General features: G+C 33.0%; 2 protein-coding genes across 2 annotated transcripts in view; one reads left to right on the top strand and one right to left on the bottom strand.

The window, feature by feature from the left end:
* Positions 1–9713, top strand: part of LOC100372593 (F-box/LRR-repeat protein 7-like) — a 32736-nt gene extending 23023 nt beyond the window's left edge. The window contains exon 4 of the mRNA XM_002740579.4: positions 1557–9713. Within this exon, the coding sequence (XP_002740625.1) occupies positions 1557–2293 (737 nt within the window). The 3' untranslated portion in view covers positions 2294–9713. The remainder of the gene's footprint in view (positions 1–1556) is intronic.
* Positions 9714–16563: 6850 nt separating this feature from the next.
* LOC100372743 (transmembrane protein 169-like) lies at positions 16564–18537 on the bottom strand. The gene is made up of 2 exons (XM_002740580.4): positions 18404–18537; positions 16564–17413 (listed from the first exon to the last, which is right to left on the bottom strand). The coding sequence occupies exon 2, from the start codon at positions 17386–17388 to the stop codon at positions 16567–16569; it is 822 nt and encodes a 273-aa protein (XP_002740626.3). The 5' UTR covers positions 17389–17413; positions 18404–18537; the 3' UTR covers positions 16564–16566.
* Positions 18538–18602: the final 65 nt, after the last annotated feature.

Genomic DNA, 18602 nt, shown 5'->3' with positions numbered 1-18602 from the left:
TAAAAACTATTAAATTTTCTTTGTTTTGGATGCTGTTTGACATTTATTTTATAATGCTAAATTTATAACAATGATTTTATTTCAATGTGTAAGGTTTACTATTGAAATTAATGTACATGTATATAAGAAATAGATCCAGAAGTGTTTCATTTTTTAATGTACACTCATTTTTGAGTAAGTTGGTGATAACTCACATGACAATGTTCATTGGTGTGTTAAGTATAGCCATGGAATTATACTGTAGAATACTTTATTTTTGCTTGGAATGTATTTTCGCTATTTTCGCTGAAGGCATGATTCCGTGAAAATAAAATCCAGCGAATATACATTACATTACATTTACATTAAACTCATCAAAAATCAGTGAAAATAAATTCCAAGCAAAACGCCCAAAAAGCCTTTTCAGTGAAAATTAATTCCAGCGAAAATAAAGTATTCCACAGTAGTTCCATTGTAACATGCAACAGCATTCTTTTGTGTGTTTACAAGTACCGTATTTTGAGAAAATTGGCTTAATTGTTTTCAAAATTACTATTTTTATAATAGTTAACACACTTAACACTTATCTAAACCCAGATATTTGACGCTATGTCACTAGCGTACAATTTGAGATATTGCATAATTGCCATAGCAACTAATGGTAAAAGCTTATAATACAAACAAAATGGCCACCATTCACTAAATACAACCATCACTTCAGTACCAAAGAAAATAATAAGATAATGAATAATAGTTCCCCCAGCATTTCTGAATCAGTGTTGATAAAAAATTTGAAAATGTGAATGAAATACTATTGGCATTATCAGATGTGGAATCAGTTGTCAGTGAATATTGACATACCATGTCACCCCTTTTCAAGAGTGGAATCTTCCATTTAGGAGATAAGCTGTTGGTGAATATCAACCCATCATGTCACCCCTTTTCAAGAGTGGAATCTTCCATTGAGTAGATTAGCTATTGGTAAATATCAACCCACAATGTCAGCCCTTTTAATCTTCCATTGAGTAGATTAGCTGTTGGTGAATATTGACCCACCATGTCACCCCTTTTCAAGAGTGTAATCTTCCATTTAGGAGATTAGCTGTTGGTGAATATCAACCCATCATGTCACCCCTTTTCAAGAGTGGAATCTTCCATTGAGAAGATTAGCTATTGGTGAATATCAACCCACAATGTCAGCCCTTTTAATTTTCCATTGAGTAGATTAGCTGTTGGTGAATATTGACCCACCATGTCACCCCTTTTCAAGAGTGTAATCTTCCATTGAGTAGATTATCTGTTGGTGAATATCAATCTATCATGTCACCCCTTTTCAAGAGTGGAGTCTTCCATTGAGTAGATTAGCTGTTGGTGAATATCAACCCACTATGTCACCCCTTTTCAAGAGTGGAATCTTCTATTGAGGAGTTGTCAGTGAATATAGACCCACCATGTCTTTTCAGAGAGTTTGGCATTGCATCATACATGGCGATCAATATGATTGTCATACTGCATAAATACATATACTTAATAGTATTCTTAAGATCATAAAATTTATCTTTCTTATTTCTTCTTAGGTTGCCCGCAGATAACTTGCATCGACCTCTCGCTTGAAGCAAGCTTACACGCATGCCCGCTTCATGGAAAACGTATCCGTATCCGTTACCTCGACATGACAGACTGTTATGCATTGGAAGACGCTGGTCTACAGATCATTGCGTCAAATTGCATTGAACTTGTCAATTTGTATTTACGTCGCTGCGTGAACATTAGTGACGTTGGAGTACAGTACGTAGCGACCCATTGTACAGCACTGCGAGAGCTGTCCATCAGTGACTGCCACCGAATAACGGATTATGCATTAAGAGAAGTTGCAAAGTTGAACACACGACTTAGGTATTTGAGCGTGGCAAAATGCGAACATGTAACAGACGTTGGAGTCAGGTACATCGCCAAGTATTGTTTCAAAATCAGGTACTTGAACGTCAGAGGCTGCTATCAAATCACAAACTTATCCATGGAGCACTTGGCTCGTAACTGCCAACGGTTACGATCACTGGATGTGGGAAAATGTACTGCCATTTCAGACGTTGGACTAAGTAAAGTTGCGGCCAACTGCATGAGTTTGCGTAGACTTAGTATCAAATCGTGCACGTCCATTACCGATAAAGGCATATCAGCGCTATCCAAATGCTGTCCGGATTTACAACAGCTTAACATTCAAGAGTGTAATCTCTCGTTAGAAGCCTACCGAGCGATCAAGCGAGAGTGTAAACGTTGTATCATTGAACACACCAACCCCGCCTTTTATTGAAAGGCCCACATATGTATAGGTAACTGTGAATCAGCTGCAAGTGTAAACAGTGTATTATTCAAATCCTGCCTGGGTGGTGTATATTGGCTGCCTGATTCCACAAATCTTAAATGATGTTTTGCCATCTGCAATGTGATTCATGTTCATATTTCATGAGATGATCAATTGATGCTATTCAACAACACTATTTATATCTTTGTGTAGGAGGTAATTGTGCTAGAGATGTCCAGGTGCAACTTTTGATACTTATAGCTGAACTACCAACCAGTATTAACCAGTCATCACCTGCATTAATTAGTACAATCAACCAGACATAATTTGCCAGCGTAGGACTTCCTTTATCACCGTCAGTGGTGTTACAGCAGTTAATTGGTCATACTGATATTGACCAATCACAGTTTGTGTTAATGCAATTGAATAATCAACATTTCTGTTTCTGCAACTGACCAATAACAGCTTGTGTTGCAGCAGTTGTGCTATTCATCACCACATGCTTATGAAGTTGGCCAATCACAATCCCTGTTTTTGTTGCAATAGGTGAATCTCCAGTCATGTACTGCAATAGGCCGATTACACTGAACAGTAGTTGACACAAATGTTTTATTCAGTTTCCCAGGCCTTCCTAAGATACTAAAAAGTATTCATCACCAAAGAATCAAACTGTTCCTCATGTGAGACCACTCAAGTGTCTTTAAAAAGTCTTCCAGTATTTCTATACTTCTTCATATTTTTAACATCTAAGATAGACATTCAGATAGGACATCACATGTGGTCTGAAAAATATCACTAGGGTATACAATTATTGCCAAAGTTACTAATCCACAACTAAGAAAAAAAATGTAATGCCGCCATTCAGTCTTGAATCCCCACTATTACCTTGAAATACACAGTAAAATAACTTGTCAAGATGTTTAGCTTGTTTTTTTAGCAAGTCTAAATTTTAAAGGTGAACCTTTAAAATTTCAGATGGTGAACGATTAAAATTTCAGAGGGGGTGAACTGAATGTCATATTAAATTTGAATATTAGGCAGCTGCTGAAAAAAATACAAACAGTATGCAATATAGTCAAAAAACTAATTTCTTTGAAATCTAACTTTCAAGTACGCCCTTGTAATTTAAATGGTCCACTCGTAAGTACTTACCTTCAAAAATATTTTTATTTCATCAAGTGTTTGTAATTGCAAAGTTTCTTTTTTTAGTAAGTTGTAAATATATATGTAATTATATTATTATGTATCATTTTTTTAATTGTTGCTAATGCTGCCAATCAATGTTATAGTGCAACTTCCTTTCACCAAGTTTGTCTGCAAAACTCCATATTTGGTAGTTAACACATGACTAATTATGCTGCCATGTCCGTATTTGGATATGCATGCCCAAATTTGGCAGTCAATTCCATATTTGGAACTAAAGCTCCTGGCAGTTTTTGATCAATATTGAGCAAGGTCCACAATTGTAATTTGAAATTCAATAATTTTTAAATTGGGGGAAATCACCAGCAGATCAAACTTTGGAGAATTTTCCATATGTTAGAAATGTTCCAATTTTCACGTTAAAAACATGAATGAAACCAGAAGTTTTATTCCTTATTTAGATATTGGACATTCTTTTTCTCTCTGATATCAGATATTATAGTCTGGTATAAAAATCTTATCTGTGGTCAACAGTTTGCTCAAACTACAAGATCTGCCAAAAATTATTGATGATAATGTTTTTTTCAAATAATTATAATTATAATTGCAATTGCAAAATATGAACTAAAAATCTTTTGCAATGATATGTCAAGTTTCTGCAGACTTGAGGATGCAAGTACAGTAGAATTTACCTCTTTTCGTCATTGTCCAATAATCATCACCTCCAAGAAAGTCCCTGTACAATATCCACTTTCTATCAGTTAAATCACTATTTTTAATTTTTTCACCAAAAGTTGTAAGCAGTGTTAAGTTAGATGTAAGTTAGTTCCAAGATTAAACTCGCATTTGGTAAAAACTGGAAAATAGAAAAAGTTCTGTCAGGAAACATAATCTGATGTCGGTAGAGTTAACCTTTTTACCACAGGATATATTCTTAAATATTCTTCAATATTTCTGGAAATGAACCCTAATTTTGGAGCCAACAGACACAATTTGAGTCAATTTTCAGTTTTTACTCAAAATATTTTTGTCCTAATCTTCTGAAGGAAAGTGCAGACTATAAACGGGACTATTTTGTGAATTTGTGATAAAAAGGAACTGGTGGTAAAAAGGTTAAGACTACTGAAAATTAATCGAGTGAATCAATTTCGATAGTTTCATTTTAAAAGAAAAATTCACTGATGCCACAGTTTGAGGGGGGGGGGGCACTTTTTCCCATACACTGTTCATAGCAATTAAAATGTGCAATTGATTTGTAATTTAAATGAAAATCACTTTATTAATACATGCAATAACTGCAAATGAAATGTTTGCAGAAAAAAACTAGGACATCTCAAAGACTTGAGACACCATTTTCTAATCGGTGATTTACCAAGAGTAGCTCAAGGAAATCATTAATTATGTTTTTGTGAAAAGTAGAATAAGTTCAGACATATACTTGGTAAAACCCCTCAGGTCGGAACCATGACCCTAAACAACTGCAGGGCATGTGAGGGGCATTCATCACCAGTGACTTGTCACTTCATATTAAATGCTTTGTACTAATAAGCATAACATGATTATAATTCTAAACAGCACCAAATTGTTACACTCAATTTCTCAAATTACCAACCCTAACAAGTTTTCTAATTGATTTGGAAGTGCTTAATGGTCTGGAGATACGAATACTTAAACAGCCTCTTGAAACTGGCTTTTCACAGATGACCCTGATTCTTGACCTCTCTCATAACTTAAATGCCATTGGGATAATTTGTCAATATAGGAAGTAAATATTTTTTGTTCCCAGCATGTTGAACAGCCTCTGGATATATTTTCCTACCCACCCACTGTAAAAGCCTTCAAGCAAAGAAACAAAGCAATATATCATTTATATAGCTTAGAAGTGAAATGTTTTATGCTCTGTTTCTGAACTTTTTTTTCATCAAAACTGTTCAGAATGTGCCAGATTAAAATAATTTACTATTAAAACAGAAACAACGAAACAAAATAAAGAATTGTTAAGAACATGCTTTCAGGTTTTACCAAAAAATCAAATACCCTATTTACAGTATTACCGGTACCGATAGTCACACAGATGTGTTGTAATCATCTAAGAAAATTTTGTCAGCATTTCACAAAACAAACAAACTTGATATTTTTCATATTTTTTTTTAGAAAATGTGATCAAGTCCTGTTGCCAATGGTGAATTACGTCCAAGTTAATGAATAAATTATAGTAAACTACATGAAAATACACAGGATGCTGTTCCGAAACTTTGGTTGGAAACATGTTGTTGAAAGGTCCACTTGTGATTTGTTAATACAAACCTTTTTATATACAGTGAAAGGCAGAAGACTGGGGATGTTATAAACATTTTATAAATATACTTTTTAGCTTCGCTGTTGACTTTGTCGAGCAGAGCTTATCATATGATCATCCATCGCCATTCATGTCTACTTTTTATTTTTTCGACTTCTTCTTGACAACTACTATTCTTATTGCTTTGATACTTGGTGTATATGTACCTTAGGCAGACCTCTCTTAGATTTGTTCATTTCGTGATGATATCTTCAATTCTCTAATTTTGATGAATATTTTTGTCATTTTTGGTAAAAAGTTGCTGGTTTATAAATCAAAATGGCTGTTAGATTTCAAATTGACCAATTCAGAAATGGTTCTGTAACAGCATCCTGAGTTCCAATTAATATCAACAAGTTCTTCATTCTAAATAAGCTGACATTCACAGTTGCTATGTCCTGTTAAGGCATGCGCGCACATTATCGGTGATGATAATGTTCAGCTTTGGAGCCGATCACTATTTAATATTTTGAATGAATCGATATTTACAAATTTTTATAAATATGTTTATACCTTAGTACAGCTTCCCACTTTTCACTGTAAATTCAAAAGCTTTTCATGAAGAAAATACAGTGAATGGTCGTATTAAATCAAGTTTTAATTATTAGTAGGCACTGTAGTATTAAAAAGTGCTGTATATACTTCCAATTCCAATGTACATAACAATACCAGGCTTATAGTTGTATATTGCTCGTACACAATTATCGGCTACTGTTACCATGGAAACCAGTATAGAAGTCACCTATACTGCATATTGTCCCCAGTCTAACATAATTTAAAATGTCTCATCATTTATTCAGTGGGTTACCCAGAATTCTTTGCAGTATGCATAGAGATGATATTATTAAATCAACAAATTAAAATGCCCCCATGTAATATTTCATTAATAAAGTTGTAGAAATTTGATACATGCATAGAGTGCCTTGGGTTAGAGGTCTGAATAGGTACTACATATTTCACTGGTCTTGAATGTCAACATGAATGAAACCAGAAGTGTGCCATAGATATTCTTTTTCCTGACCCAATGTTTCCAGTGATCCAACTTATGTCCAAATTTAATACTGTATACTGAAATTTTAGACCCACTTTCAGATAGTGTGTGTCAGAAAAGAAACCAAATTGCGCTTGTATTGGTACATTTTTTTTTGGACAAAACCCAGAGCACTGCCTTCGGAAATGACCTCCCTAACCCTTCCTCCCTCTCTCTTCTTATCAACCACTCTACAAAAAGTCTATGGAAACTTGAAATTTGATATCTCCACTATCGCACAAAAACTCAAAACCACAAACCACTTAAGAAGTTAACACCAGGTGTCAATGTTCATTTACTTGAAGCCAAACTACAAAAACAAAAACAAAGTTTAGAGCAAGGTAAACATAATTGTGTCAATTTCTCATCAAATATGTTTACCAAAATTTTTTCATTAAATTGTACCATGATTTTTTTTATTTTTTATTATGAAACTGTCAGGCACTGGGAAATCTTGTGCAGCATTTTTTTTTACATAAACAGTTTTCCCTAATTTTGAACCAATTACACAGAACACTCCATTGTTCATAGGTTTCAACCAAAATTTATGAGAAAATTGTGAAAATTTGTGAAAAGCTATGAATAATGAATGAGTTTGGGGTTGAAAAGTTCACAACTGTGACAAAATCTTTGCATCTGAAAACAATTTTGGTGTGAGCGTCTGTATCGCTGATTATTGTCTTTGATCTTAAGCTGTAATCCAATTTGTAGATTCTGATCTGGTTCACTGAATCTCAACTAAAGCTGGTATATAGCCATTGAAATTATAGTTGGAAAATTCAATGCTGTGGAATGTACCATTTCGCTTGCAGGGGTGGAGAATTCAAATCTGAACGACAAACTATTTTACTTGCTTGTGGCATAAGAGGGACCACCATTGAAAAATCAAAATTAAAAACAATTTTGGTAATACTATTTTATGTTTTAGTTCTTTGAAATTTTTGTTTTGTTTTAGTTCTTTGAATTTTGTTTTATTCTCATCACCTTCATGCTAACACAGTGAGCTCAACCATTGAGGGCTCTCTTGCATGATTTGATCACTTCACAATAATATGTATCACTACTTTCCTGTGAGAAATATGTCTGTGTTCAAGAACCGTAACAAAGTAGTCCCATGCAGTAACCATCGCCTCATTAAGCAATTATGTGTATTGATACAAATTATACCTTGTTGTGGAAAAATTTAACACATTTCGATTTTCGGCAGTTTCAGTTCTGTGATGTCATTGTTTAAGTAGCAATACTTCATATAGACAGGTGTCTATCTGGAATGTGAACAACGAAATCACTGACACTTTTCAACAACGGACGATGAATATCGAAGAAAACAAATATTGAAATAATGCACTATCCAACACTATTTTTGGAGTGGTCCTAACAATTTCCCATTACACTGAATACCACATCTAGTCTTTTTAAATGAATGAGCACACTTAAATAAACATTTGTGACAAAAAATTATTTTCCAATTCCTGCAATATTCCCTACAGAGATAAGCGAAAAGACTCTTGAACAACCCTATTTATGATTAAAAAGCTAAAAACAAAATATTTGAACCTATAAAATCTCCCCTTCTTGTTAAATAAAGTATACTTCTGGTTTGACTTCACTTGAACATTTTAACATCAGTGATGATTGCTTTAAAAAGTGGCATTTTTGTTTTTATTTATTCTTCTATTCAGTGCCTGGCATTTCTTCAGTTATTTTTCTCTTAATTTACCAGGACATGTGAACAAGTTATGTAAATTTGCCGAGACATGTGAACAATTTATGTAAATTTACCAAGACATGTGAACAAAGTATGTAAATTTACTGAGACATCTAACAAGTTATGTAAATTTACTGAGACGTGTGAACAAAGTATGTAAATTTACCGAGACATGTGAACAAGTTATTTAAATTTACCAAAACATGTGAACAATTTATGTAAATTTACCGAGACATGTGAACAAGTTATGTAAATTTACAGACATGTGAACAAGTTACGTAAATTTACCAAGAAATGTGAACAAGTTATGTAAATTTACAGAGACATGTGAACAAGTTATGTAAATTTACCAAGAAATGTGAACAAGTTATGTAAATTTACAGAGACATGTGAACAAGTTACTTAAATTTACAGAGACATGTGAACAAGTTATGTAAATTTACCAAGAAATGTGAACAAGTTATGTAAATTTACAGAGACATGTGAACAAGTTATGTAAATTTACCAAGACATGTGAACAAGTTATGTAAATTTACCAAAACATGTGAACAAGTTATGTAAATTTACCAAGACATGTGAACAAGTTACGTAAATTTACCAAAACATGTGAACAAGTTATGTAAATTTACCAAAACATGTGAACAAGTTATGTAAATTTACCAAAACATGTGAACAAGTTATGTAAATTTACCAAGACATGTGAACAAGTTATGTAAATTTACCAAGACATGTGAACAAGTAATGTAAATTTACCAAGACATGTGAACAAGTTATGTAAATTTACCAAAACATGTGATTTGATAAATTAACATAATTTGTTCATATGCCTTGGTAAATTTACATAGGAGATCAAGTTAGGTAAATATACAATTATATTTGAACAACTTGCGTCAATTCACCAAAACTTGTAAACAAGTGAAAATATATAAATTTCATTAATGTCAAAATATAGAAATATGAAATTCAAACATGAATGCTGATAATATAGTTTTAAAATCTATTTATTATTAAATGAATTAACTCATCTGTAACTAATTTTCACATTGACGGTGTTCATTGAAAGAACACATACTAGATTGTACATTACTTGTATCCTATGCCGTTAATGATTTCAATATAAAAATATTATATGCTTTTATCCTGTACATAAGTCAGGCTTCTTTTAAAACAAGGCTGCTTTTTAAATAAAAAATATATATATTTGGCATAATTGTGACTGTTATTTTGTTTTAATGGATTAAAAAATATATTAAAAAAATTAACTTCCCTTGTAAAATAGAGACCCATCAAAATCAACTTTTGTCAACATTCACAAAACTAAACCCTGCCTAGGTCTATTTGGTACTAAAATAGTGCAATAACTATGTGTTTTTTTAGTCAATTATATTTTAAATAATAATAATATCTTTATGTAAAGGAACTATAAAGTGTAAATAAATGGAAATAACCCAAAAAAAACAAAAAAAAACACTGAAATTACATTTATAAAAATATTTATAAAATGTGAATCTAATGCACATAATAATGTATGTGGTATTATTATTTTGTGCAATACTACTGTAAAATACTTTATTTTAGTTGGAATTAATTTTTGCTGAAAAGATTTTTTGGGTGTTTTGTATGGAATTTATTTTCACTGATTTTTGTATGTATATTCGCTGGATTTTATTTTCACTGAATTATCCCTTCAGCCAAAAAAATAAATTCTAAACGAAAATAAAGTAATTTACAGAATATGCAATCACCATCAACATCAGTGTTACAACACTGATTTTCCCCTTTATTGAAATTATTTAACAGAAAGAAAGAAATATCTTAAATTCTCTACCCACTTATCAGTTACAATTTAGGATCATAACAAGCTTAAAATAATTTTTGCTGGTGTCACATCACCAATTAGCCAATCAGCAGCCGTATCCAGATCATGTGGTTTTCTTTACCCAATGAGGTTTTTTTCCTCTGAAACATGATGTGTGAGGGCTCACTTCAATAACATCAGCTGTGAGACTAGAGTGTGTATGTTTGTTTATTGTTAACACTAGAGTCCTGTGTCAAGACGGGCTACTGTTGAATATTGAAAAATCAATGTTTTAGAAGTTTTTTTGTTGCTTCCATCCATATAGTATTGTAGGAGTTTGACATGTGGCTTGACATTTTTATATATGAAACATGTTTTTCAACGCAATACATGTACATCCAAAATTTTGTCATTTATGGAAATCTAATACTTGTAGGTTGTATGAAACAAAAATAGAATATAGCGCCCCCAATGTTTGAAATCTAAATCTTTGTTTTTTTCTTTGGTAGCTCATCATTTCACTTTTCTCTTCTTATTGGTGTTTGCAGGTCACATAACACATTCAACAATTCTAATTTTTCGAGTGGACAAACAAACCATAAACAGGCAAGTACTTCCAATCAGTGGCCATAGAGGGCAGTATAATCACAAAGGATGAGTCTTTTGATGGGTATACTGTGGTGTAAATTTTACTCATTTTCATTCAGCTCATTTTTTTCAAAATTATTATTGTGCCAGGTCTGTTCCCGACATTTAATGTCACTGATTTGTTTATGTGCTGATTACAAGCATAGACCCTTCAGTAGATCTATGTTACAAGTGATAATGGTATAGCACATTTTGCCACAATAACTATATTCTGTGACGAGTAGTTCTTAACCATCTTTTTATCATAATGGCGTTATGGCTATACATGCATCATACTGGCGTCCAACAAGTTCCCTCAAGCAGAAGTAGCAGTAGACCTCAATCATGATCTTGTGTCAAATGCATACATGTGCTGTAACCATGTTTTAAGTAATTTGTACCACAACTGTTGCAAAATGGTAAGTTTCTGCCAATCAAAATGTAGTTGTGAATACCCTACACATAGATTTATTTGTAATATATGCAGAGTTGTCTGTTGTTTAATCTCAGCTCCCACCCCATACCCAGGTTAGGGCATATAACCAAGGGAATTCTAGAAACCTTACTGGCCAATTCAAGACAGTAGTGTTACAATAAATAATTCTTGGCCAGTGGATTTGCTTCCACATTTAGTCTGTGGCACACTCACGGCTGTTGACCCTTTATTTGCACTCAGCTATTAGTAGGAATTGAACTCTAGCAATCAGATTATCGACACAATAAGTGTTATGCTACTTGTATTATTAACCTACCTCCTGAATATTTTCTGTAAAATGAAATTGATGGCTTAAATATTTCAGTATAAATTGGTATTTTCACTTGGTATTGCACTTATTTGTAGCCATTACTCAAATTGTCACCAACATATGTATCTATCTCACCCCAGCATGGCAGGTAAATACTGTAAAAGGGTTAATTATTCACTGGGTTTTAATTCTGCTTATTTCGCTGACTGGAAAATGCGCTAAATTAAAACCCAGGGAATATGTCAAATTTAGCATAGAACACATTATCTAAATGATAAAACCGTGAATTTAAAACTCACTGAATATGCCTGAAATGCTAAATCAGTGAAATTTAATCCCAGTGAAAATTAGTCATTTTACAGTAGTTTCATCGAAACACTGCAAACTCCTAAAAATATTTGTTTGTATGCATGGGATCGGGGATGTCAAACGAACTTGGAACGAGCCGACTAGTTGCTGAGGTAATCAGACAATATATCACAGGTACCAAAAACCTAAAAATATTTTCTTCTTTACAATAATCAAGACAATTTTACAAACAATATAAAAAATTATTCAGATTATGGTAATGTATAAAGTTTAGAAAATAAGGTGCGTAACAAAAATGGATGAAAAGAAAACTTTCCAGAAAATCAGTGGTTAAGACAAAGTATAAAATTGAAAGAGCAACTCAAGTTAAACATTCTTTATAATTTCTATAACATAATCATTCATTCCTGAAACAAATTAACACATCAAAAAAAAAAAAATAATAATGTCAAATCACATAAAAAAAGTTGATAATGCAAAAGCATTTTACATCATATTTCATAAAAACATTGCCAGATTTGTTTGTACTTAATATTAAATGTTAATGCTGAGTATTAAATTAAAATGGAATATGCAATAATTCAAGTTGTATTAAAAAGTTATATGATTACAAATGTATCACTTAAAACCAAAGACACTTTGTTAAAACTAAGACAGTTAATATGACAAATTATTTCATAGTGATAAGAAAAACTGAAAACTACGCAGTGTTTCCACACACATTCATTTTTTTTCTATAATGAATGCTTATCAAATAGTTAAATCATAAAATGTAATATTCATATTCAGTGAAGATTAGAGATTTCTGAAAATGGAATAACAATCAGGAACTATGACTGTAACACCAAAGTGTTGTTATACATTATACTAAAAGTAACACTGTATTTGCTTTTCAATGTTTGACTTATTTTAAACACAAAACGATTAAAATTGCTTTCTTAGATTTGTGTTTGGAGACTGCTGCGAGTCATATGTGTGAATTCTGGGAAATATGTCCAAAACGTTCACATTTTAGTACCTCCAATTTTTGGTGGATTTTTCAGCTTTTCTTTTGACCTTTCAAATGCAAGTGAATTCACCTCAGTAATTATGAAACATGGACACTCTTAAAATATGTCTCATGCATTCGATAAGATGTATAAAAGTCTCCACCCATAGATAAACATGTCATCTTAAGAGTCCACTAATAATGGAATTTGCATGCAGTGTGCCCTCTACACTGGTATGATCCATCACAGACAAATATTTCATGACAACTTGTTACGCTAATTTCCTGGTACATTATTGACACAACATAGAATCAAAAAAATCGATAAAGGATCTTGAAAAACATCTTACTATATATTGAATTTGTGATTTTAATGAAATGAAATCCACATTTTATATATACCAAAATAGGCGTAAAAACAAAGGAAATTATAGTAGTTGTGCCTTCAGAAATCACTCGCAGCCAGTCTTTTTTCTTTCTTTTTTCTGAAGACCTCTTTCTCTCTCTTGATTTTTTGAGATTCTATTGTGACTCAAGAACAATAAAAAATTAGTTCAATAGCGGACACACTGCTCAGACGAACAAAATTTCAAGAAAGTCAATGAAAACCATCTAAATAAATTATCTCTCTGAAAAGTGGACATTGGTTCAGCCTCTTAGTGTTTAGCTGAGCAGAATACAACATGTACAGATTTAAATATTTGGTTGCTTTTTAAAACAATCTCAATAATAATATGAAAATCAGCATCTTAATAATATTGATGAAGTCATCAAAAACTCAACATTCTTGTAATTCACCGTATGAGTATAGCGCCCTCTAGAGCAGTAAAAAAATATCAGTAGTCAGAATAATAAAAACATTGAATGTCAATGAAACTACTAACAGTTAATTGCGAAGGAATGTTTGCAGAATAAAAATATATCAATGCTTTTATGTTTCCTTTTGATAATTTTGGAAATGATACTGAAAAGTAAATCTGATTTTCTTTATCTTTTACAAATATCAGGATGATTAAAAACGTATATAAATATGGGGTCATCGTACAAAGTTCAGAAAACGTTGACAAAATACAGTAAAGTTTTGTTGGTCTTATGGCATTTCACCATAGATTCCTAAGGCACAGACAATTGTTAATGAATAACAAATCACAGAAAATGCCACGATGCGCGACTCTTTTTAAGGGTCATACAAAACACAGGATATGTGACCGTTAGGGGGTCATAATTTCCTGACAGAATGTGAATTACAATAGTATTCCATGACTGGAATAACAAATACTTAAAATCATTATATGATATTTGTAAGGTTAAAGGTGAACGCACGAGTCAAATCTGAATTAGTGACAGTTAAAATAAACATTTGAAATATTTCTGAGTAACTTCATCCACAGCAGACTCGTATTTGGTTTACAGATTGTTAAGTGCTTACTAAGGGTCTCTCAGACACTCATGCGGGGCAGTAAGCAAGATTTCATTACAAATAAAATTAGCATAGGTGAAACAGGGAAAAATTGCATAAAAAATGCATAATATTGCATAATGTAAACAAATTACGAAAAACGTGAATATAAAAACTTTTTGGTGGACATTTGTGAAAATATTCGCACAAAACTGAATTTCTCCTTCCCCTTTTCCATTACAAATAATCCTTTAGCATTAAGCATTTGTAATATTAGTATAAAAAAATAAACATCAAGATAAAAGAAACGAGGTTATACCAATTTCTATCTGATCTACTAACATCTTCACCAGCCAAGGTTTATTTATTCAGCCACTGTGGACAAACATGTTTATCAAGTTCATGAAACGCTGTATACATACTCTCAGTGTGATAAACCCATTCCCTCCATCTTTATAAATATTTGAAAATTTCACAATTCAATTTTAAACAAGGTTCCTATTGGCTGATAGAATAATATTAGAATGTCTTCAATTGACGTTGTTGCGCAATGTGCATGTTGATTGGCTGGTTGAATTCAACTGCGGTATTGTAATTTATAAAGAAGAAGGGAATACTTTTGTTGCACTGAGAGTATTCCCCCACAAGTAAATATGTGACTGTGACTGCAGGATTTCCCTACATAATATGTGAACTCCTAATAGAGTAAATATGGTAAATAACTAGTTTTAAAGATTATTCATTAGGTCTTGAAATTTACTGGCTTGTGAAGGAAATGAGGCATTTTACAAATAACTTGGCGTATTTAGCTACCACCTAAAATATAACCCAGCAAACAATACACCCTTTCTCAGCATTACCAGCATGCTGAGCTGAACTATGCGTTTCCGCGGATACAATGGAATCTGTAATTACGTTTAAAGCTAGTCAATAAAATCCAATCAACACTTTTGTACAGATTTAACTGTGGACATACAAAAGGTCTAATGCATGACCAATAAAGGTCACACATCCTGGTACTTTCTGGTGGTATTGTTGCTCATTGACAGTAATAATTTTAAATATCATACATCAATTTCTGTCATGTTTCACTGTTTTTTTTTACTTCAATGACATTTTTGTTTGAAAATAATTGAGAATTCACATTGTGTGACCTTTAGGGAGGTCATGCATGAGATCTATTTACGGTATCTGTGATATACAGTGATTGCTATGACTCATCTTCTCTGTAGGCACTATACAGCAATCAGACAGGAAATTAAATGTTATTGTATTTTAGAGTCTGTAGGGATTTATCTTGGCTGTGTAATCTTATCAGCAACAATTTAAATCTCCTGAACACTAGGTCTGAATGAAGCTTCAAAACACCATCACTTTTCCTGTCTGATTTTGTAAATTTTAATGTCATTTTCTATAATTTCTTTGTAAATTTTTGGCTAAATGGGCATAATTTCCCATGCTGGTTTTTTCAGAATTAAAAAAAAGGTCACACGTCTTTGTCAAATTTATCATAAATAAGAATTTTTCAATTATTTTTCAAAAAAAATTAAATAAAAGCAGCAGTCACTAATATTAAAAAAAATAGTTTGAGATGGCCAGGATGTGCGACCTATGTCTTAGGAAATAAGACTTCATTCTGAGCACAGACGGGTGAGTTGGGCAAGTAGTCGCATATAACTTACACGATTACATAAGCTATTGCATAAACTGACGAGCAAAAAATTGCATGCCATTTAATAGTCTAACTGCATGTGACTATTTTCTGGACCCAATGTTCCCCTTTTAAAATCTGTTAATTTTTATGTTTATTTGACAAAAATGACTGCAGAGATCTTAAGAACCATGCAACATGTTTTTTATCTTCAAATAGTGTTCCAATTCAATCGCTTTGATCACATCTACTGGGCACTGACTGGAACCATAATGAGTGGTGATGGAAAGAATAAAATACAAATTGAGAGGAAAAACAAGTTGCATCGTTTCCTTGCACTCAATGAGATCTCATGGCTGTTTTTGTCACAGGTTTGTTGCAGATCAAACAGATTAAATATTGTTAAAAGATTTTATAAATAAATTTCGAAGATCACAAAATTCTGTCAAAAAATGGTGAGTAAAAATATGTTTTAGGTTCATCTTACTCTAATACTGCCATGTTTCCCAGCAATGAACATGGGGCTAGTCAAGAAGTTCAAATTTTTAAAATGAAGTTTGCGCCTCAAGCGTTTGGAAATCATTCTCGTTATCACTGGCATCCATGGTAACTTCAGCAGACACTTCAACAACATCGTAAGCACAGCAATCCTCTAAATTCAACTTATGGCATAACCAACCATAAAAACCTTTCTCAAAGTCGAAAAAGTCTCTCCTCCACGATGAGAAGAACCACGAAACCTGGATGACCATCGCGTACAAAGAGATTCCCAATGTTAAAACGACTATCACTGGTGGGAAAAAAAGGATCAGAACCGGACAGATGAATATTTTATGAAGGATCGTCTTCTCATCATAGTAATACAAAAATATGCTGTACCACGTAAGTGTTCCTTGATAACCAGCAAACACAAATGACGCAATAAACGAAAACGGTATACATATAAGGCTAAAGAGCAAAACATGCAATCCTCTGTCCACTCCCCATACACAGTCATTCTGTGCATGGTTGTCTTTCATGAGCTCCAACTGTTCTTCAGATAAGGTAACTTGTATGATGTTATTGTCGGTAGAATTTTTACCTCTTCGAATCGTCCCAGTCAATGTGATTTTTTTACTCCCGATTGAAGATGTGGTGGTATTTAACGTATCCCGACTGCGAGTCATATGTCTTTCATCGTCATGACAACAATCATTTAATTTCTCTCTGGTACCTTGTTGGAGTAGGTGCACATCAGTTTCTTCAACTGGCTCAAGTTTTTGGCTTCTTTCCTCATTACTTATATTCTCCTGTTCCTTCTTCAAGTTTTTGTCTTGATCATCCATGTGACGCGTTTTCTCGTGCGCTTTTGGCATGTTTGCTGGCATCAGTTGACGTTATTTACTTTACTTTCTAGAAATGAAGCAATATGCAAAATCAATTATTGTTTTACACTGAATACAAGGCCAGACAAAAAATTATACCATGATGTCAAGGAATCGATGAAAAAAAATTGCCAAACAAGTGTATTATTACGTCCATTTTGCATTTACTTCTACAGAATGCTTATTGCCACATTTAGTTTGCAATAGCTTGAATGAACATTGGGATTATTTTCACATATGGATATTCATTGTAGTATTTTTTTACAATACAGGTCGACTATACACTAATTAAAAAGGGAGGGGGTCGCCACCTATACATATGGGGGAATTGAGTCTTATAACTATAAAAGTGATGATAACAAGACATAGCAAAGGCTCATGCGTAGACTTTTATTTGCAAACAAGAAGACGCTATGGCCGTTGCCACATGTACAGGTGACAACTCCCTGGCTTTAACCATCAATCGACATCATTTGTTGCAAATACCGATCTGGCAGAAATTCGAAGTGAAATTGCTGTTTAACTAACTGAAACTGAACTAACATTACCACTACTTCTTTAAAGAGAAAAAAATGCATGCAAGGTGATTCCAGGAAAAAAATGTTGGTATATTCAAAAAAAAAAAGAAAAATGTAAAGATAAGGGAATGCGAACAAAACAACAAATTTTCACCCTCCTAGCCACTACCCATGAGTTCAAATAGTTGACCCGATAGTGCGGACTAGTGTTCACTTTAGGTACAGGCGGGCAACAGTAACTCCACTGTAAGAAACTGAAAACAGTTGACAACAGTGTCATAAGAGTGGGAATCACTACATTGTGTACACGTAACGTAGAAATATCAAAACGGGTCGCATTATAAAGACGACGTTATTTCAACAAACGTCTTCCATTCACTATACATCAACATCCATATTTCGACACTGACAGACAGGATCACTGACACTGGTGTTGACAAACTTCTACATAACCATGATTAATATGCTCTCGTCTGGCAAGTCATTTTTGTAAATTTTACCTTTTATGTTGACTCCTTCGTCTTTCATTTCGTCTCTGTGATTCATCCGAGTATGGTGTAGGTCGATATTTCGGAGAGAAAGGCCGAACAAATCACAGAAAGGTCAATCGCGCGTTTGCAAGTTAATAACCGGAAATACTAGTACGTTGGATTAGCACTTCCTCAGGAATGGAGTGAAATTGTCATTTTATTTTTGAGG

This window comes from Saccoglossus kowalevskii, chromosome 21, assembly GCF_978046115.1.
Source record: "Saccoglossus kowalevskii chromosome 21, keSacKowa6.1, whole genome shotgun sequence".
Taxonomy (NCBI): domain Eukaryota; kingdom Metazoa; phylum Hemichordata; class Enteropneusta; family Harrimaniidae; genus Saccoglossus; species Saccoglossus kowalevskii.
Note: the sequence above shows the minus strand (reverse complement) of the source record. Positions and strands in the feature narration are given on the sequence as shown.

Excerpts from the sequence above, each read along its gene's own strand:
- LOC100372743 (XM_002740580.4), bottom strand. The coding sequence starts at position 17,388 with ATGCCAGCAAACATGCCAAAAGCGCACGAGAAAACGCGTCACATGGAT.